The 21,144-nt window shown below is 45.1% G+C and overlaps 1 protein-coding gene and 2 long non-coding RNA genes across 3 annotated transcripts; 2 read left to right on the forward strand and 1 right to left on the reverse strand.

The window, feature by feature from the left end:
- Positions 1-474: 474 nt before the first annotated feature.
- LOC120644914 lies at positions 475-3,350 on the reverse strand. The gene is made up of 2 exons (XR_005663987.1): positions 1,821-3,350; positions 475-713 (listed from the first exon to the last, which is right to left on the reverse strand). It is a non-coding gene; the product is annotated as an uncharacterized LOC120644914 (long non-coding RNA).
- Positions 3,351-9,344: 5,994 nt separating this feature from the next.
- On the forward strand, positions 9,345-10,906 carry LOC120644916. The gene is made up of 2 exons (XR_005663988.1): positions 9,345-9,645; positions 9,741-10,906. It is a non-coding gene; the product is annotated as an uncharacterized LOC120644916 (long non-coding RNA).
- A 3,017-nt stretch (positions 10,907-13,923) lies between these two features.
- Positions 13,924-16,102, forward strand: LOC120644915. The gene is made up of 5 exons (XM_039921658.1): positions 13,924-14,256; positions 14,715-14,814; positions 14,920-15,040; positions 15,352-15,473; positions 15,567-16,102. Exons 1-5 carry the CDS (start codon positions 14,118-14,120, stop codon positions 15,712-15,714), a joined length of 630 nt encoding a protein of 209 aa, XP_039777592.1. The 5' UTR covers positions 13,924-14,117; the 3' UTR covers positions 15,715-16,102.
- The last annotated feature ends 5,042 nt before the right edge of the window (positions 16,103-21,144 follow it).

Raw genomic sequence — 21,144 nt, forward strand, 5'->3', positions numbered from 1 at the left:
GAACTCGAAAACCGATCTTTTTAACATCCCAAACTAGTCAAAACCGGACAAATCACCTCCTAGGGTGGTTTTTCTTACATGGCACATTGGAGGCCCATATGTCAGGGCCCTCTCAGCACCATCGTCTTGATACCTGGCCGCATCGTGTCGCTATGTTGTCCCACCTGTCATAGATACGCCGCACCGCTTGTCCTAGCACCTGCTGCGTAATACCACTGCCCTAATCGCGGCCTAGCCGCGTCGCCTGTCCGGCTGCGCCACGTGTGGCGGAACCGCCGATTTAATCCAGGCTAAGTACACCTGCCACCACTGGCCCGCAGTGTACTTAGACCAAACTAAACCCGGTAGTCCGTCGAGAGCCCTTCGGACTCCCGATATCACCATTTCCCGATGAACCGACATCATACACATCCAACTCACGATGGAGCCACAACAGTTACATCATCACAGGTAGTTGAATAGATAGTACAAGGCTTTAAGTTACAATCCAGTTCGAAATAAAATAGGGTTCAACATAGGTTATTACAACACTTGAGTTCAAATAGTTTCTCGCAGCGGAAAGTAAAGTTCAGAGTTCATGATAACCAAAAGACTTGCAGGAGTAGAGCAACATCAAGCCCACTGATGTTGCCCCGTTGCCAGACATGACGCTTCCTAATCCTGATGATAACAAGCCCCTCCGCTAACACAGGCGCAGAAGAGGAACTCCATACCTGAAATCCAAATGGTGGGGGCAAACCCTGAGTACTAATTACTCAGAGGACTTAATGGAATTGGCTTACGGCTGACGTGAAGCTTGCTTACTAATGACTGGATCCTTAGCTGTTGCTTTTATATAAAAAGCAGGTTATTAAGTGGGAGCGGGATTTGACAGCCGCTTATCTTAGTTATCTACAAGCATGATTTGACAGCTGCTTGATCTCCTTATACACGAGCAGAATTTGACAGCTGCTCATGCCACCATATCATTATAACCAGCAAGATATATGAAATAAATTGCATGAAAGTAAAGCATGTATATCCAGACATGTTGTAATATCAAAAGCATCATTTCACAAGATAACATGTTCAGATGGATTACTACTTTGTCCGTCAGTGGCATAGGCATTCTCACACCTGGTGAGCATCAGCGATTCGAATCGATTTCTATATTCCCGGGAATAACTAGAAGTACCAGGGGGTATATGCTTACTAGCCATCGCGTTCTCACATATATCCCCCAACTCCACTTGTCCCATGCAAAAGTTCGATTCACTCCCAACCTAGCCCCACGGGTTGTGCCCCCACGGCGAGCCTGCCGACATCTCGGTCTCCCCGCCGTGAGATCAAAGCTCCCCCAGGCCACCTTCCTCTCAACCAGCGGGTAGGAACGTGTTTCTGTTCTCTGTATGGCACAAGTAAGCTTTTACCCAGTCCCATGACCTGATTAAGCATTCTAGCGATCTTATGCCAACCAATGGGCGAACAACGGTTGGCCTTATGCGACTCGGGCGGAGTCATACACCACAACAACTCACACTGCGAAAAATAACTTACACTCCGCCCGGTCTCCATTTAACTCATCATCATGATCATAAATTCCATAGTAACTGTGATAGTTGTAGCCTTTTTGAAAAAAGTACCTATGGGCCGAGTGACATCGCTCACTCGGATCTAGTCATGCCTAACATTTCTAGGCATACTCGTCCTACGAACACTATGTATAGGTGCTAGGGCCTGGGCGGCCAAGGAGACTAATGCAAATGGTTTCAAATCAACCCTAATGCACATGCGTAATAGCAATCATAATTGTTCGCTGGGTAGAGCATGATCCTTCCTACCTTTGCTTTACTTTCAGAACACAACAAACTAAGCTATTGTTATTTTGCCGGGTTGTGAGGCTTTGCCCCAGGCAACCCCTTGATCCCTTGGACAACTCCTCCTTCCAAACACGACTGATGGGCCCTCCAGGTCGTGCTTGGGGCTTAGTGGGTCTTCTGGACCACCGTTGCTTGAAGAAGCTCCACAAACTTGGTTCTGGATCACGTATCTGCAATAAGCGTCGCTATATGATTGGCAGGCATGATGCAATGAATGGAATGCATGAGTATAAGCACGCATGAATAACCATTCAATGGATGACAGAAAGGGGATCTCAAAACTACTTAGGCAAGGGCACCTTCGTGGACATAGAACAAACATACACTCATACAATTGGATATTCACAAGGCAATACATGGGGTTATTACATGATCAAGTATTAAGTCGAGTCATCTTGTTTCACACCTCATGCAAGCAAACACTAGGCTAACATATGGTTCCACAGGTATGGACCGCTAGTTCAAGACATCTATTTCCCATATACTTACTTAGGCTCATATTCAAGAGCACCATGAAACAGAGTTCATAAATTCTAAGAAATTATTTCCTGGACTCTAAACATTACCAGCAGTAATCTTTTTGATCTAATCACAAAATGTCAATATCGAATTACTGAAAACAATTGAGACGAAAGAGATAAGCACATGATATTTATTTTCGAAAGGACATGATATTTATCAATTGTAGTGTTGGCATTCGACTAAACGAATAGCATTTCGAAGACAGTCTGACTCTTGAATTATCCCACGACCAAACTTTCCACGGAATTTTATTAGGCACCCTAAAACCACTTTCTCCTTTTATTTAGTTAAGCATGTGACACTTTGCCATTTTCAAATCACCATTCAAACTTAGCATACAGAGAACCAAACCTTACCAGCAAGCTATATAGGCCACAATGAGTGTCTGCAAATTCTAACACTATATTTGGAGCATTTTCCTATGGCAAGTACTTCCCATGTTAATAAAACACCATGATACATGTATGAGGGCAAAACAGTAAATAAACAATCAGTGCTAGGGATACCAAAAATCACATAATACTTAGATGCCATAACAAAGCTACTGTCCAAGTTTCACAAATTTTGGAGTCCATTTATACCACTTTTACCATTTATTTTGTTTTAACATATGTGCACTAAACCAGGGGTAAAACAGTCATTTCATGGATCCACATCTAAACCATTCTGTAGATCTACTAATTAGGAGAATAATGCAACTGAGTTTGTCCATTTTAGATTTTCCTACGATTTTTGGTGATTTTCTAAAGTTCTCAAATTAAAGAAAAGCACTTAACTAGAAATTCAAACTGGCACGGACTTATATGCAATTATCTATATACTTCAGGGGCCTGCAAAGAAGTAAAGACAGACTCAGTGCACAGTAGCAAAAATTCTCAAGTTCCCCAGGGTTAGATCTACAAAAGTTCAAGGCTCGGGTTAAAGTGCAGAAAGCTAATAGATCTAGGGGGTTATTCACAAGATTCTAAAGACTCAATAAATAGTGATGTAAATAGTAATATCTTCGCGGTCCTAGGGCGCGGCGCGCGTTCTAGGGCGCGGCGCTGCACGGCGTGTAGGGGCTCGACCTTGAAGCCGAACGGGTCGCCGGAGATGCGCGCGGCCGTGGGGATCGTTTCCCCCAAGGTCTAGTCGCGCGGGGAGCTCCGTAGGGGCGGGGCAAGGCGGTGAATCGGGGCGCGGCCGCGGCGGCACGGTGGTCCGATCCGGCGCGTGGGTGGAGGAATGGAGCGACGGAGGGGTCCATAGGAGGCACGGGGAGGTGGCGAACCCGGCGAGGGTGGAGGGAAGGTGCGGGGCCGGTCCGGGGTAGGTGCTCCACGGAGCGTCGAACCTGCCATGGTGGCCATGGCGGCGGCGCGATTGGGGAAGGGGCTAGAGGCCATGGCGGAGGCCGAGAGCTAGTGGGGACGGTGGAGGACGATGAGGTGAAGCCGGGGCACATCGGGGACGGGGTGAATGAGGCTCGCGGCGGTCGGCGCATGAGCTCGCCGCGAGACGGCCATGGCAGCGGCGTCGCGGCGCAAGCAGGAGCAACGAGCAGGGCAGGGGAGAGGGAAAGCGGAGGGTGAGTGAGGGAGAGGAGGGAGGAGCCGGTCCCTTGCTCTTGAAGGGGCCAGGGCGAGGGCAGCGGCCGTGCCGGGGCCATGGCTGGCGGCAGAGCCCGCCCGCCGCGTGGAGGAGCAGGTACAGGGAGAAGGAGTATGGAGGTCCGGTGTGGTCTTGGTCCATGGGTCAAGTGACACCAATAGGTGGGGCCGCGCGAGGAAGGGGAGAGAGGTAGTCCCCGGACCGGGTGTACGGTGACGCGGGGCGTGGGACCGCCGTGGGGCCCACCGGCCCGGTTTTTGGATCTCGCGGGCAGGAATCCAATGAGGCTGACCTGTGGGGCCCGTTTGTCATAGGCACAATGAAAATAGGAAAATCTCTGAAATTGGAAAAGGTGGTTTGACCAACTAAATAGGGTTCTGAACTTTGCCTATTAGGCGCATTTAGGGTCCGATTTTGGACAAGCTCCAATTGGTGGAATTGTTCTACTCTTCGAGATATACAACTTTGTCAAAATGAGCTACCCCAAAATCCAAAAGGAAAATGGTTTAAATTTGAATTCAAACTGCTGACCCCAGTTTGACCAGCAGACCCTTTTCATTTGGAAATTCTAGAAGTCCTATTTCTAGTCACTTTCACCTAATGAGCCCCTTAACAATATTGCTTAGAATTTTATGATCTACAACTTCTTCAATTAGAGTTTTGCCAAATTGTGTTTGGAATTTGGAGATAAGTTTGAATTTCTTTGCAGCTCAATTTTTGACAGATTTTCTGTGTTGGCAGAAAAGGATCCAAAACACCATATAAACCTCAATCTTCCACCAGGCCCTACTTATCAAAGTTGTTCAACTCAACATGATCTACAAGTTTGGTAATACAACCTTGGTCTGAATCCCTACAAATTTTGAACTATGGCCACAAACATGTTCCAAGGTTTGGTCAAACAACAAATTCATTCCATGTAGAGTCTTTCTTGTTTCCAACTTTTGAGTGACCAAATGAGGTCCAATCACTTCAAGGTCTGATGCATTTGAAAGGTTGTAAGCTTAATTTCATTTCATAGAAAGGATGATTTTAGAGTTGCATAGTGAATTTGAAAGTAATTTCATAATGAATTCAGGAAAGGCCGAATTTTTTTTGACTTAGTTGCTCCTTCACCAAAACCTCATTACTATCTAAGCATGATTAAGTCCTAATCCATCATTAGCTTGTGTTTAACTGTGTGTTAAGGCTCTTGAGATGTCAGGGGCATCACAACCCACCCCCCTTAAAGAAATCTCGTCCCGAGATTTAGAGGAAGCGGGGTTTTATAGTCTACTGCGTCAGGCAAAAAGAGTTTGGCATTCGATTCGTGTGCTTCCATTTGCGTGTGCTACCTTTCGATCCTCCATCTATGAGCTTTGTCCACTAGCATGTGAATAGTTAGTGCCTTATTACCACCATGTAGTCACAAAGCATTATCTAGGGAAGTTACTCAAAGAGTCAGTGACAACTATGAGAGCGAATGAATGAACAATAAAGAGAATGTGGCCCCAGCGAGGGAGCGACAATGGTTGACTCAAATGATAGATCAGGGTTACTTCCTGACTTTGACACCAAGATTTTGAAACGTGATAACTCCAGATTATTAGAGCAATGGAGGCAAAGTGTGCACAATTAGAAAATTGAACTTCGAAGGATCTTGTGATTTCAAAGGGTCATCAATGGATGTGTTTTCGAGAGACACATTCATTTCATTTGATAGGGACTGTGTACACATATATTATGTCAAATATAAATATGTTCAAAGAGTAAGATGTGGTGATACATGGCACACCCTACTCATCCACCAGAAGATACCAAGGGACAGGGTAGGACATATTCACCTTGACAAGGTGATGGTTTGTACGATTTCATAGGATTGGTCAAGATTGGCCCAGAAGAATCTAAGTGAAGGTTATGTGCTCACTAACGAAACAACGGCAATGTTAGTCAGCCCAACTTTGAGGATAATTTTAGAGAGGAATAAAGCAACTCTTGAGAAAGGAAAATCTGACAAAACACTAGCCGAGAACAAAATTTAGTGCAGTGGATGATGTTGAAGTTTACCCCCAGGGGATAATGTTCAATGTATACGAGGGGGAAACACAATAGAAAGCGGTGGATTCAGAGTTGGTTTTTCCCATAATACTAGAGAGGCATATGGGAGGAAGGCAACGGCGTGAGGTAGCAAGACCGGGGCAATGAAATCAAGCATTTCCACACGTACGAAACGTAAAAGATAATCAAGATAAGCATGTCGACGTCCGAGATCCGGACCAACGGGGGTAAATGTACCATAGGGATAGAATTGATCATCCCGATGAATCGCGACTAGCAAGAGTGAACAAAGTAACAAAAGGCGTGGGCTCAGTGTGACACAGGATTTGGCCCGTCTTTGTAGACCGAGAAAGACTTGATCCAACAAGGCGGAGATGAGATGTGAACAATAGTGGGATTAAGATGGATCTTTCCCACCTATCAAGAAAGGCAAGGTGAAACAAAGCATGGAATGACGAATTGAGACAGTAGAAGCAGTGTGGGTCATTTCCACGGATCGAGAGGGGCAAGTTCCATAAAGCGAGTAGAAATGGATAGAAATGTTCCGCAATTGAAACGATGTCAAGCCTTGGCATGTCTTGATACCCACGCGAGCCCAGGGATTTAACCGGTGTCGGCTGTACACATGGGACCCTAGGTTCCGTCGAGGCACCCAAGAATGCCCAAGGGGACATCACAACAATAGTGGTTCAACTATACCATTTACTGACTTATGGACACACATGGTCACGAAAAGAATGATTAAGGAATTCGAGGCATTACACGAGCATGGTGCACATGTTTCAGCGCACGAATGACACAATTTAAAGAATTAATAGTCATCGATGTTGAAGGTCAGGGTCGTCAAATTAATTAGAATTAGAACCACAGCGACAACAACCTAGAATACCACGGATTGCCAAGAGTGAAGTGCGTGAATTACAAGAGTTCGATGCTTGAGAGTTATAAGGGCTTTGGAAAAGCATTACGCGAAGATCGTACTGCATTATTCCGGAGGGTCAGACACGCATTGATGCTAAGGAACTGGATACATGAGGACTCCAATAATTAGGAGAGTTAGATTCCTCATATATCAAAAGTTAGGGATGCATTCAACCCTACCAGCTAATACCTAGCTAGTACTGCCTAAGCGTGAGAATAACGCGTCCAGGGCGAATGCCAGTTTCTTCTTTCAACCAACCGGGTGTAGTGTTGGGCTTCACATGGGAGACATCATGATGCTGTAGCCTTGATAGATCATCAATTTGGAGAACATTGCTGGAGTCGAGGTTGATCTTGAAAGCTTCCTCTTTATCCCTCATGTCATAAACTAGAAACTCTAAGCGTTGCTAGGGGTATGTAAGCAACAGTTGACTTCCGACCGAGGTGCCTTCTGAACTCATTCCTGTCTTGTTGGAGCTCCAACTTGTTGTGTTGGTGTAGAAGTTGACACTGCGTAAGTCGGGTCAATTGAAGAAAACTCCTTCTATGTTGGTGATGACGGTTCGAGCAATCTTCTGGAATGCTGCTGATATTGTAGTGGCTCGTGCATTAGTCTCATACGTGGGCATGTAGGATCCTACTAAACCACACCAAGTCATCAACGCATAAAAATTATCTTGACATGATCTTCAGGCTCGATGAATCCCTTCAGCAGAATAACGATGTGTCGTTGATGTATGAATTGAGGTCACGTTTTTGGAGTATTCTTCAGCTTTGTTTTCTTCTGATTCTCTTCTTGCAATAGCTTTGTCGAAGACCACAAGGTTTAGAGCAGCGGTGATTTGCCTTCTAAAAAGCTCTTTGCATGATACAAGTGTGTCACTTTTACGAGCTTTAAGAAGATATGCCAAAGGGTGAGACTACCGCCAACCTCGAGGCGCGATTACTAGCTCTCATTCTAGCGTGAACAGCTTGCGGCCAACTACAAAAGATGAATTTAAAGGATTTGCAAAGGACCAGATTTTGGGCTGAACGACATGTTTAATTTATTTGGTTTGCATTTGTTGAACCGTTCATATTCAGAGTGAGTAAAGTATAAAAATATTATCACAATTTAGGTATACTTCAAGATTGGTATACAAGGTTGTGTTGATTTCATTTGCACTTCTAACTACACACCGAAACAGTAGCAACATATGCACAATTGCAATATGAACCTAGTTACTTCCTACCAAATACATCGCAAAGCACATGAGATGAGATGATATGGAATGATGCATGATTCGTCCTATCCGACCTCCCATCACACATCCTAGGTATATTATGTATAGCTAGAGATATTTTTGGTGCCATATATGCACGGCACTCCCTAATGCAACTCGTCGTTCTCTAGTCATTCTTAATTTCGCACGTGGTTAGTGTACCTGCAGAAGAATGCATGCTCATACATTACCACCGAAGGTGGCATCCACGCGTGACCGCTGCGTGGATAGCGTATCTGTACGGTCCTCTGCTAGACCGGACTGGAACCCACGCAAGCAAATTGAATCTTGCTGCGTCATGACAGAAGAATGGTCAGAAACACGCCAATGGTGACCACCCCCCTTAAATTTCTATCCTACCAGCATGAATGCAGAGTTCACAACCATTCGCAAAACCCAATAGCGTTCCACCAGTACTGGGGATAGCTACGGCCAAAAAGTTACTTCTCAAAGTGCCGAATATGCACTTGAGTTCTATCTAGGTCAGAATGTCAGTGATGTTACCTGGATAACAATAACATCCTTAATATGGGCATATCGCATACTCTCATTTTTGAATTACTTGAAAACTGCTTTCGAGAATAGGTTTGTAAATCAAATCTTGATGATATGACTGTTGTCTGTGTATGATCGGCTCTGATACCAGCTGTGGCGGAACCGCCGATTTAATCTGGTCTAAGTACATTGTGGGCCAGTGGTGGCAGGTGTACTTAGCCTGGATTAAATCGGCGGTTCCGCCACACCACGCTACCGCCCCAACCGCTAGCCTAGCCGCCCTGACCCATCCCATCTCCGCCGTGTCGCCCGTTCCGGCACCGGCTATGCCATGCCACTACTCTAACTGCTGCCCAGCCGCATCGTGGTGTCGCGTGCCCAGTCATAGATCTGCATTGGAGGTCTTCGTGGCGGCACCTTGAAGGTCTTGGCCATGGTCTTGAAGAACGGGAAGGATATGAGGATTGGGCTCGGGGGAGGGAGTCGACGCGAAGGTAGCTTGCCTGCGGGAGGCAGCGACGAATTTGAGCGGCGCCAACGGGCATTGGCGTAGCTAATGGGCTGCACGGGTATGGCTTGGCATACCCTAAGCCCAGCCCAACAAGCAGATTATGAAAAAAAATCCCTTCCAGGTTCCAGCCAGAACCAGTACGTCCGCTCCCCTCGCGAGGCCGCGCGAGCGCTCGGCCAGCGGCGGCGCTCTGCGCCTCGGCTGCTCGGCTCCGGCCTCCGGCGGCCCCGTCCCCGACTCCCCGGCGCCGCGGCGCACCCCATCCCCGGCAGCACTGCTACATCCTCCAGGCCCCGCATCGCCTATTCGCCTCGGGCCCTCGCCCCTCGGCTCCCGCAAGCCGCAGCTCGCACAGTCGCAGGGCGCAGCGGCGCAGCCACTGGCTCCAAGCCGGCCACGCCCGGTGCGGAGGCGCCCAATCCTAGTCAAATCTCGACCCAGATTCTTGGTGAGAGCTTTTTCCCTCCATACTCTTCTTAATTTTTCCCCAAATCCTTAACCCTAACTTTTCTTTACATGTATTATGTGTTTTGGTTGTTGTAGGATTTGTGAAGTATGAAGAGGGATGGAGACATTGCTTCTATGTTCCGAAAGCATGCTGCAAAAAAATGTGCATCAGTTTCATCTCCTGTGGTGGAAGAGCAAAATCAAGAGCAAGAGCATCAGGAAGAGAGAGTAATTGAAGAAGTTGTTGGTCCTACTCCTACACCACCTCCATCTGTAGAACCAGTTGAAGATGTGTTGCCGTCTCCACCTCCACCATCACCGCCAGCGCCATCACTGCCGCCGCCGCCGTTGCCGCCATAAGGTTTTGACGTCGATCACCTTCCACATGATCCAGGTGAAAGGTTTCCTATTGCAAGTTATCATCCTAATGATCAAGATGCAATTAGAAGAGCCTATATTCTTAGAGGGGTCTGAAGGATGGAATCAATTCCTTCAAAAGGTCACTTTGTTTTGCAACAAGCATGGTGTCGAAGTTCCTACTATGGAGGGTAATTATGTGCCTTTTTGAAGATCACGACGGTTTGTCCAAAATCAAACAAATGATGATCATTTCAGAAGAGAGGTATACATTGGGGTCATTGATAAAATTAGTCAAGAGCTTGATAGTCGGTTTGATGAGGTTAATATGGAGTTGCTTTCTTGTATGTCTGCCCTCAACCCTTCTAATTCATTTGCATCATTTGATGCACAAAAGGTACGCCGACTTGCCGAATTCTACCCCAAAGACATTTTTGGCTCTGATTTGGTTAGGCTAGAATTGCAACTTGATACTTATATTGATGTCATGAGACATGATGATAGATTCAGTGGTCTGGAAAACCTTGTTGATCTCTCGGTTAAGCTAGTGGAAACAAATAGGCACAATGTTTATGATTTGGTTTACTTGCTTCTCAAAATGGTATTGCTTCTACCGGTGGCGACGGCAAGTGTTGAGAGGGCATTTTCTGGTATGGACTTTGTCAAAACCAAACGAAGAAATAAAATGAGTGATACTCTCTTGGATGATTGTCTTGTCACGTTCATGGAAAGAGATATTTTGAAAGATGTGGATGAAGATGATGTAATCAAGACTTTCATGGCCATTAGAAACCGTAGGCCTAAAAAAATAGTGTTGTAATCCTATTTAAGCTTGTATCGTTTATATTCCAAACTATTAGTGTGTTGTTTTAAACTATTTGGATTGTAATTTAAGACTTATTATGTTATTTTGTAGTTGTGTACCAAATTGCTAGGTAGTTTCAATGAAATTTTACCAAATGTATAAATGGATTTTACTGGTTTGCATATAAATATTTTGGCTCGGCATACCCTAAACAAAAATCCTAGCTACGCCATTGCCAACGGGAAGGAGCGTCAGTGGATCTTTCATGGATTCAAAATTTTATTACTCAACAACATAGGTGAAGATTTATTCAAATGTTTAAACCTTAATTATGATGTGCTACCAAATCAATTGAAGAAGTGTTTCCGGTTATGTTCCTTGTGGCCTGAGGACAAAAACATTCCTAAGGATACGATTATCCAACAGTGTACATTATTTTGATTTTTAGGTTGTCCAAATCGACACACAGGGGACATCTATTCATTATTGTCAACTTCCTTGTTAGGGAACGAAGATGCTAGTTTTCACTTCAAAAACTTCACATTCCTGGTTTGTAAACGATTCTGGAAATTGTGATCCATGACTGCCACACTCACTTCGTAAATCAAATATGCATATAGACAAATGAAAAATGGTTCAAAAAGTATAGATATCATCAGCTAACTCATAAAGATTCTCATTCTTTGTTCTGTGTCAACAACTCACAATGGTAGATTTGGAGAGCACGAGAATGGATGAATTTGCTTTGTAAATTTGTTCCTTGTCAAAACTTAGTGCTTAAATATTTGAAATCACATTAATGTACTTCCTTTGGAGCTACGTAGGCACTTAGAGCTGAAATATTTGGAATCACATACATGAGAAATTGTGCATATCTTTAAACAATAGCAAAGTGGTTTATCTCACAATTGTTAGGCCTATGATAATATATATTGATATTAGACAAGATGTATATACGTTTAAAATGTCTTTTATATAAATGTGTTGGAAGCGATCTCAAACATAGAGCGAGGGAGAGATCATGCCCTAGTCTCACTGTCGGCCGTTTATATAGTGGGGGTATGGGGGAGGCGGTCCTTTTTATATATTTCATTAGCCTTTCTAAATATTACAACTAGGTCATAGACGTAGGAGGTGTGGGTGAGCCCCTCGAGCCGAATTGTGTCAGCGAAGGTGAAGAGGTCGACGGGTGGGCGCTCTCAGCGAAGTCGTAGATGCTGAATGTACATGTCGACGAGCCCCTCAAGGCAAAGCGTGTTAGTGGATGCGAAGAGGTCGATGCGACATCTCTCAGCAAAGTCGTAGACGCCGAAGGTGTTAGTGAGCCCCTCGAGCCGAAGTGTGTCAATTGAGGCGAAGAGGTCAACATGGCCGCTCGGCAAAGTCATAGACGCCGAAGGTGTCGACGAGACCCTCGAACCGAAGCGTATCAGCAAAGGCGAAGAGGTCGACGGGGCCACTCCTGGCAAAGTTGTAGACGCCAAAGGTCTCGACGAGCCCCTCGAGCCGAAGTGTGTCGACAGAGGCGAAGAGATTGATGGGTCTGCTCTTGGCGAAGGTTTCGACGAGCCCATCAAGACAAAGCATGTCAGTAGAGGCAAAGAGGTCAACAGGGCCGTTCTTAGCGAAGTTGTAGACACCAAAGATGTTAGTATGCCCTTCGAGCCGAAGCGTGTCAACGAAGGTGTCGATGTTTTGTACCAGAAGCCTACCATGGGATAGACGACGTGAGGGTTTTGAGATCGAAGGGGGTTGGCAAGGAGATCGCGATAGTGTACAAAACAAAGAACACAACGATTTAGACAGGTTTGGACAGCTAAATCGCTGAACCCTACGTCATGTATGGAGGTATGTGGATTGTATTGTGCATTATAACGCGTATGAGTCGAGATATCTAACCTAGATCATTGTGGCCTAGGCTTAGATAGATGGTGCTAGGGTGCCCCTCCCTTCCTTATATAGTCTAGGGGTAAGGGTTACATGAAAGAGTCATAATAGGATTACAATTGATCATACATAGTCATAGTGGGATTTCCATAGTATACCATGGCGTCTTGCGCCGTGGGTTCCAAGACAGACCACTCGGACCATATGGTACTCATGGATATGTGACACTAATAGGAGGCGGAGAGGTCGATGGCATCGCTCTCGGCGAAGTCATAGACGCTGAAGGTGTCGACAAGCCCATCAAGACAAAGCGTGTCGGCAAAGGTGAAGATGTCAACGAGGCCTCTCTCAGCAAAGTCATAGACGCCAAAGATCTTAGTGAGCCCCGTGAACCGAAGCATGTCGGCAGAAGCAAAAAGGTCAACAGGGACCGTTCTCAGCAAAGTCATACTCGCCGAAGGTGTGGGCAAACCCGTCAAGCCAAAGTGTGTCAATGGAAAGGTCGATGGGGGCCACTCTTAGCAGAGTTGTAGCTGCCAAAGGTGTGGGGAGGAGCCCCTCGAGCCGTATACAAAGTACATGGCATTAACTTGCGATCACGAGACAATATCTGTCCTTTAAGCCAAAATGATTCTTTAATATACACCTCGACAAAATTAATTCTTTAATATGCACCTCTTAGCCGGTGCTCGTATGCGTTTCTTTAAGCATGGCTAAAGTAGATGTTGTTATCGATGCTCACTTGACATGTTTCAAGCGGGTTGTTCAAAGAAAGTTTACATTTTCTTTGAGTTCGAATATAATATTCATATTGACGCCTTCGCATTTTTTGGCATACCCCCTGGGTCAACAATGGAGGATATTTTCATTATTTTTGCTTAATGTGGAAAATTTAAGAACTCATCCTTTGTTCTAAAGAGTAATATGGAAAATTTTGTAATAGGGTGCCATTTTGCATGTGTGGGTAGGGGTCCGATGTCTGGTGGACTACGCGAGAAATCGAATCGTTGACAAACGCCGGAAGTAACCGGACGCAATGGAGTTCTTGAGTCGTGAGTGTATGCCACGCGGATCTCATGCACAAATGCACAGGAATTGTCCAACGATTTTAAGAGGATGCTTCCATTTTTTAGATTAAAAGCCATGCTTAAGAAGCAAGGCAGTTTTTTTTTTCTTTTTGCTTTTGGTTTCGATATATGCGAGAGGAGGAAAGGATTAGTTGAATATTAGCAGCAGGAGTTGAAAGGTCCCACACGACACGACTGACTGCAAGAAAGAGCGAAGGAAGCAAAAGCAAGCCGTCCCCATCCTCAAATCGAAGCAAAGCAAAGCAAATCAAAGGAGGGAAAGAATTCTAAATCCCCACGCACGCCGATTCGCCTCGTCGATCCACGCTCCCTCTCTCCCTCACCCCGCGGGGATCCATGGACGAGAGCAGGAAGAAGAAGTGGGTGGCCTGGGCGGTGGCGGCCGCCATCTTCGTCGTCCTCATGCTCGTCACGCCCGCCATCCCGCAGGATGAGGCCTACCACCACTTCGCCGACCACCGCACCCTATTCCTAGGTATTATGCGCTCCGCGCCCGCGGCTCGGCCGCTGCCCGCCTCTCGTCCCCTCCTCTCCTCTGCGTTGCTTATTGTGCCCATTGTTTTGCTGCGCGCCCTACCTGTTTGCTGTTTTGTTCCTTCGATCCCTAACTGCTGGGATGCGATGTGATGGATGAACTGAGAACAGAGTTGGTACGAGCGACTGACTTGGCGGCCAAATCGTGCGCACATTCTAATAATAGCTTGCTGTTAAATTGCCAGCTGCTTCTCAGAATTCAGATTCCTAATCTAGTTTCCTTTTGGTGCTATATAACGGTGGCTAAATAAATTGGTAGCTTCATCAGATGATTCTTCTACCCTCCCGATGATCCTCTATAGACAATGGAATAGCAGCGTCTGACATGTTATAATGCTGATGAATTTGGTGTTACCCACGCTTTCGACCCACCTCACTCACTCTTCGTCGCTTCCGCAGGGATTCCTAACACCCTGAATGTGATTTCAAACATCCCCTTCTTTTTCGTCGGCGTCACCGGGCTCATCCTCTGCCACTACAAGGACTATTTCAGGCTAAGGTGCTCATCACCAGCTAGCTGCTCATACTATACCAGTTTGCTTCTTGTCCTAGGTCAACACTCTAATCACTCTGAACTCCGAACTGATGGTAATCTTGCCGCCAGCTCGCAGGGGGAGCTCTGGAGCTGGACTCTCTTCTTTGCCGGTGTCACTGCTGTTGCTTTTGGTTCTTCCTTTTACCATCTCAACCCCAATGATGCCACACTGATTTGGGACAGATTGCCCGTGAGTTTTCCTTCCTCTCGATTTCTGCTGCTATGTTTGCCTCGTGTTCGAGGGAGTCCTCGAGCTTCTACTTGTGTTAAGTTATCAGGAGTCCCTTTGTTTTTATTTATGTGATGTACCACCAGAACCATGGGGATCTGGCAAACAAATATTGGAGAGATTATTAGTCCCTGATTTCACCATTAACTACGACCTGTTCTTCTTTTTATATATAATTTCCAAGTAGAGAGACCAATAAATTGGATCATGTACTTTTGTTCTAGATTTTTAATGTGGTGAATGTTGACATAATTGTTTTTTTGTTTGTTTAGATGACAATTGCTTTCACTTCTATCATGGCTATTTTCATCATTGAAAGGGTTGATGAGAGAGCAGGAGCAAAATCCCTTGCCCCACTTGTGATTGCTGGAGTCCTGAGCATCATGTATTGGAGGTAAGTCCTCCCAAGTATTCAGATCTTCTTCCCTTCGGAGTATTTCTATTTTGCTTTCACTCCCTTCATGTTTACAGCTTATCATCTATGCAGTTTCTTTGATGATCTTCGCCCATACGCAGTAGTTCAGTTTGTTCCGTGCATTGCTATTCCTGTGATGGCTATAGTAATTCCTCCGATATATACACATTCAAGCTACTGGTTGTGGGCAGCAGGTTTGTGTGCGTTGCTAAATGCCTAAATCCCATTGTGATGTAGTGTGTTCTTTTGGTTGTTTTTGGACATTACTATATTATAAAGAAAAAGGTTAGGTTTTATATGCAGATGGAATAAAACATGGTATTTTGTAGAACAACAGCAGCTTCTACTCTAAACGAAGATGTCTATTGCTAGCTGTTAGGCATTTCTGTTAGCAGCTCAATTTTCACTCTCATTGAGCTGAGAGGATGACACTCAAGTTGGGGAATTTTTCTGGGTTTTTCTTCATTCACACTCACAATGCCATACCATCCAACGGGAGAGGTGGCCACACATATATACAGCCAGCCAAGGGGCTGCTAACTGCCTAGTCTAAGATGCTCCTGCTGTCCTAGAAAAGTAGATGCTAACTGCTGCTGTCCTACTAACTGCAGCTGTCCTAGCAAACTGAAAAACAGTCCAAGATGCTGTCCTCTAGGGGCAGCACAAACCCACTGCGTGCTGCAGCAAAAAAAGGAGATGTTGCAGCCCCACAAAGACCAAGAGTACAAGACTTATTCTCTTCATTCTCCCCCTAAGCCTTGTGCGTCGTCTTGTGGGAAAATTGGACCATCCCGGTCCTGGAGCAAAGCTCAAGGAACTTGATCCTCCCAAGGGGCTTGGTGAGTAGATCCGCAAGTTGATCCTTGGTGTTGATGTAGCTCGCCTTGATGCTTTCTTCCTCCAAGCAGCCTCGGATGAAGTGATACCTCACCCGGATGTGCTTGCTCCGTTCGTGGAAAACGGGGTTCTTCGCCAAGGCCAGAGCGGGCTTGCTGTCCACCCTGAGCTCCACTGCTCCAGTGTCTCTGCCGAGTAGATCACCAAGCAGTCGAGCGAGCCAGAGCGCCTGAGTCGACACGGTGGAGGCCGCTATGTACTCGGCCTCGCAGCTGGACAAGGCCACCACCTGCTGCTTGACCGACTGCCAGCTAACGAGGCACTTGCCGAGGAAGAAGAGGATCCCGCTCGTGCTCTTGCTGGTGTCGATGTCGCCGGCGTGGTCGCTGTCGCTGTACCCAATGAAGTGTGCCGCTCCAGGGCACCTCGGGTAGTGGAGACCGTGGTCGAGAGTCCCCGAAACATAGCGGATGATCCTCTTCACGGCCTACTGGTGCTCCGTCGTCGGTCGCTGCATGAACCGACTAACGTAGCCGACGGAGAACGCCAAGTCCGGCCGTGTGTGGGCGAGGTAGCGGAGGCTCCCCACAAGGCGTCGGTACTGAGTAGCGTCCACCTCCTCTGCCGTGCTGTCACGGCTCAGCTTCAGCCTCTCCTCCACCGGAGTGAGAGCTGAGTTGCAGTCGGTGAGCCCAGCGAGCTCGACGATGCGCTTGGCGTAGGCGGTCTGTCGAAGTGTGATCCCGGAGTCGTCCTGGTGCACCTCGATCCCCAGGTAGAAGGAGAGAGGCCCCAGGTCGCTCATCTGGAAGGTGGCCTTCATCTCCTCCTTGAACGCCACCACCTCCGCATCCTTGGTGCCGGTGATCACCAAGTCGTCGACGTAGACACCCACCAGCAGGGCATTTCCGCCATTGCCCCGCCGGTAGATGGTTAAGTATTGGTTTAACCGACAGGTCGAAACAGAGTGTCGGTGCATTGACCTTGGTGCTGTCCAGAGAGCATGTCAAGGGCACACGAGCAAGTTCTTAGGGATCGAATGAACCGCCAGTGAAGAATCAAGCGTCGGTGCAAGGTGTCGGTGCAATGACGTCAGCAAAAGGTGATGTGTCAGTGCAGAGCAGTTATATGTGTTTGAGTAGTGTGACCGGTTGAACTGACACCCTCTCAGGCAGAGCGTCAGTTCAACCGTCACTACCGCTGCTTCTGCTAGCCGTTGGAGCAACGGCTCTATGTATAATGACGCCTTGAATCAATGAAGGGTTAGTACTATTATAGTCGGCAAGAGACATGATGGTGGATGTAACATAGGAGTAAGTTGTTAATAAGAACATGACGATTGCTTAGTGCGAACCATTGTTAATCTCAAATGATTAGTGCTTGACAAGGAGTTATACAGGTTGCCAGGTTGGTACAATGTCTACTTCAATACAGTCAACAACTTTGAGCTAAGCTAATACACCTCAGTTATATTCGAGTTCCAAAAAAAAAAACTAGTATACCCCAAAGGTAGAATAATGTGCCACGGATGATTGAATATTCTGCAGTTTTGGGGTAGGAGTTAACAGGTCTATCCTGGTCAATGAAATGAGTTTAGTACTAAACAAATTAAGTTAGGCTGGTCAAGCCTACAAATTAGTTGAACATGAAGCAGATGTTGCCAAAAATAATGAATGATGAATGAGCAGGATTCTGATGAGGATGCTGATCAAATAGCTCGGCTGGCCGATGTCGATTTGTAAGGACAACAAACAGTTGATTAACTCTTATATGCTTAATTAATGCCGTTTGAGTCCATCCTAAACAGTCAACCACGTCAATAATTATGCATTTCACTACTGGAGATGCGGCATAGGAAGAGGCGAAGAGCATCTATCTCGTGCGCCCAACTGTTCTGTTGTGTAAGCTTAAATAATGTGGCGACACATGGCAACAAATCCTGAGTCTCTTAACTACTCTTTCCGTTTTTATTACATTTCATATTAGGGTTGTCCTAAGTCAAATTTGACAAACTTTGACTAAATTTATAAAAAAATTAATAACATTACAATACTAAATTTATTCCATTGAATCCACTGTAAAAGATGCTGAAGTCAAGATGAACCTTCAAATCTCGTAATGTTGCTTGCTTGTGATGAGTTACAACACCAGCCCTCGTATTTATGAGTAGACCCAGGTTAAAGACTTTGACTCGAACCTATACTATACTGCTAAATACAATCCAAATATAAATATTCGACACATGCTCAATAGGGTTACTACTCTACTTGTAGTAATTTGCACACTGGGATTATAGAATATTTATTTTGTCCCTGCCACTTTTTTTAGAGTAATAGGGCCAAGCCCCCGTCTATTAACGACTGGGATAAAGAGTTTGTACATAGTTTTGCGACGTTGGCACCTAACCATCGACCAAAATAACCCGAGCAGGGTGGAAAGCGTTTTGAAACTATTAACAGCTCAAAGTAGCAACAACACCAGGAACAGAGCATGTAAGCGAAGAGGTGGGCATCAGGCTGCGACTGCAAGCAATTGCTCCATCTCCTTCAGCTGAGCACTCCAGGTCGTCAAGTTCAGCACCTCACCGTCTTCATTGCCAGAGTCGCTTTCAGGGCGATTCTTCTTCATGTGGCCCCCATGGACAGTCTTGCAGGTCTTCTTGACAGCTCCTTTAATTTGGAGATGAAGATCAGGAGATCCCCCCGAGCGTGAGGACACAGAATTTGCCAATTCTGCGCCATCTTCACAAGGTCCCTGCCACTTCGAGATACCCCTTCAAAGGTTCGTGATGTTAAGTCACATTATGAAGATGAACAACCAATCTTATGGAATCACGATTTCTTTATTTCTCTTCTGAAACAAATCATGATTTCTCATGTGCTGTCAAGGGCGGAGCGACAAGTTGCGTGCGACAAATTCGGCGAGTGTCACTGGAAGAAAACATGCGGACAGCTCGGTAATTTTGGCCCACGGGAAAGTGGAAGCCTGTTAGCCTAGGCAGTATGAAAATATATTGGCCCACTGGAGCAACATGCAAGGACCCTGTTGGGCCACTAACACCATTGAAGAACAGGTTGTTTGAACTGAGAAGCGAGTCTCACTTTTTCCCTTTTTTTACTTCTTTGTTCTTTTCTTTTGTTTTAATTTTCTTTTCTATTCATTTTGTTCTTATCTTATTCTTTTTTATTTCTATTCTTTCCCGGGTTTGTTATTTTTCTTTTCTATACATTTTGTTCATTTTGTATTTATTATTTCCCTTTTCCTTTTCCTTCATTTTTTATTTTATTTATGATAATTAAACTTTTATTTTCTTTGCAATGTGGACATATTTGTTCTCCGTATTGAATAACTTATATTAGTTTTTTTGCATAAAAATACTTATTTCTTTTTATAGACTAAATTGGTCAGGAGTAAGAATAATACATTTTAGATTCATACATGTTTGTTCTCTAGGTAGAACAATTTGTTTGTGTGCGGCACCATCTTGTTCACTTTGTAGATTAATTTGTTCGTGGCTTTAAATAAATTATTTGTTCACTTTATAGGCTAATTTATCCGCAATGTTAAATTATTTGTTCACTTTGTAGATATATTTGTTCATGATGCAGAGTCACATTTATTCATGATTTAAAAAATATTTTGGGTTATTCTATGTTTAAAATTAATCTTTTTTTCTTTATTTTGTTTAAATAAACTTGCTACTGTTTCTGTTCTTTCGAGCATTGCAATAAGAGATAGAATAAAATTCTTAGTCAGATGCATGTAACCGATTCTTTAATTGTATAAACATCATTTCCGTGATAATAGTCAATAAAAACTTAAAGAAGAGCTAATATCGGATCATAGCTAATATCATATCATTCGAGCAGTAAAATTCACGCTACCGTCCACCTAGCAGCCCACTCGCGTGTTGCTCATGATCCGCTAGCCATTCCCACTTTCCTCTTGTTGTGGTTAGGGATGAAAACGGTCGGGATCGATCGGAAAAATATCCTAATTATTTTTTGTTTTCATATTTTTATTCAGAAACGGAAACGGAAACAAAAAAACCCGGTCGGAAAAACGAAATCGGTTATGCGGGATATCAGAAATGGTGCAAATCGGTCGGAAGCATGTCCATAGTGGTCAGAAACCGATGCTTAAAAACGGGAATAACAAATCACATAACCACTTCAAATGTTATATTCGACACAATGGTTACAGCCATACATTATATACAGCCAAATAGCACCATAGTTTAAAGATAAGTAAAAAAATTAACACCACAATAAAGTTCACATGACAGGGCATTAGTTCTCACAGGTTACAACATTGCATAAACTTGAATAAAGAAAAGGAGAGAATTGCTGAGAAAAAAATAGGGTATAAAAGAAATGATAAATCTACCTTTCTTCATCATGCATTTCAGCTTGCCCTGCTCCTGGCCTCCAGGGCCTTGGGCGCAGCTTGCCTGTCCCCCTTGCCTGTCTCCGTTCGTGTCTCCGAACACGTGTAACCTACGATTCGTTCCCCACAACCTTGATTTCTGGTGCAAGATCACGATTAAGGCAGTGATGATTCCTATTTTGCAGTTTCCTCGTCACTCCATCCAGTTAAGGTCACCATGGTGGGATCTCGAGCTCGCTGACAACAAGTTCTGTGAAGACGATGGTGTATCCTTGAAGGTCCTCTTCTCGCAGCAAGAAATTTTCCTCCGGAAAAATTTAGTCGGACCGACGGTTTTGTTTTTCCTTGACTTGGCTTGTGAACGGAAAAATAGGATAGCCTAGCTCTATGAGGGAACGAATTAATGGGCTACACGTGTTTAGAGACA

This window comes from Panicum virgatum, chromosome 8K (genome assembly GCF_016808335.1).
Source record: "Panicum virgatum strain AP13 chromosome 8K, P.virgatum_v5, whole genome shotgun sequence".
NCBI classification, from domain to species: domain Eukaryota; kingdom Viridiplantae; phylum Streptophyta; class Magnoliopsida; order Poales; family Poaceae; genus Panicum; species Panicum virgatum.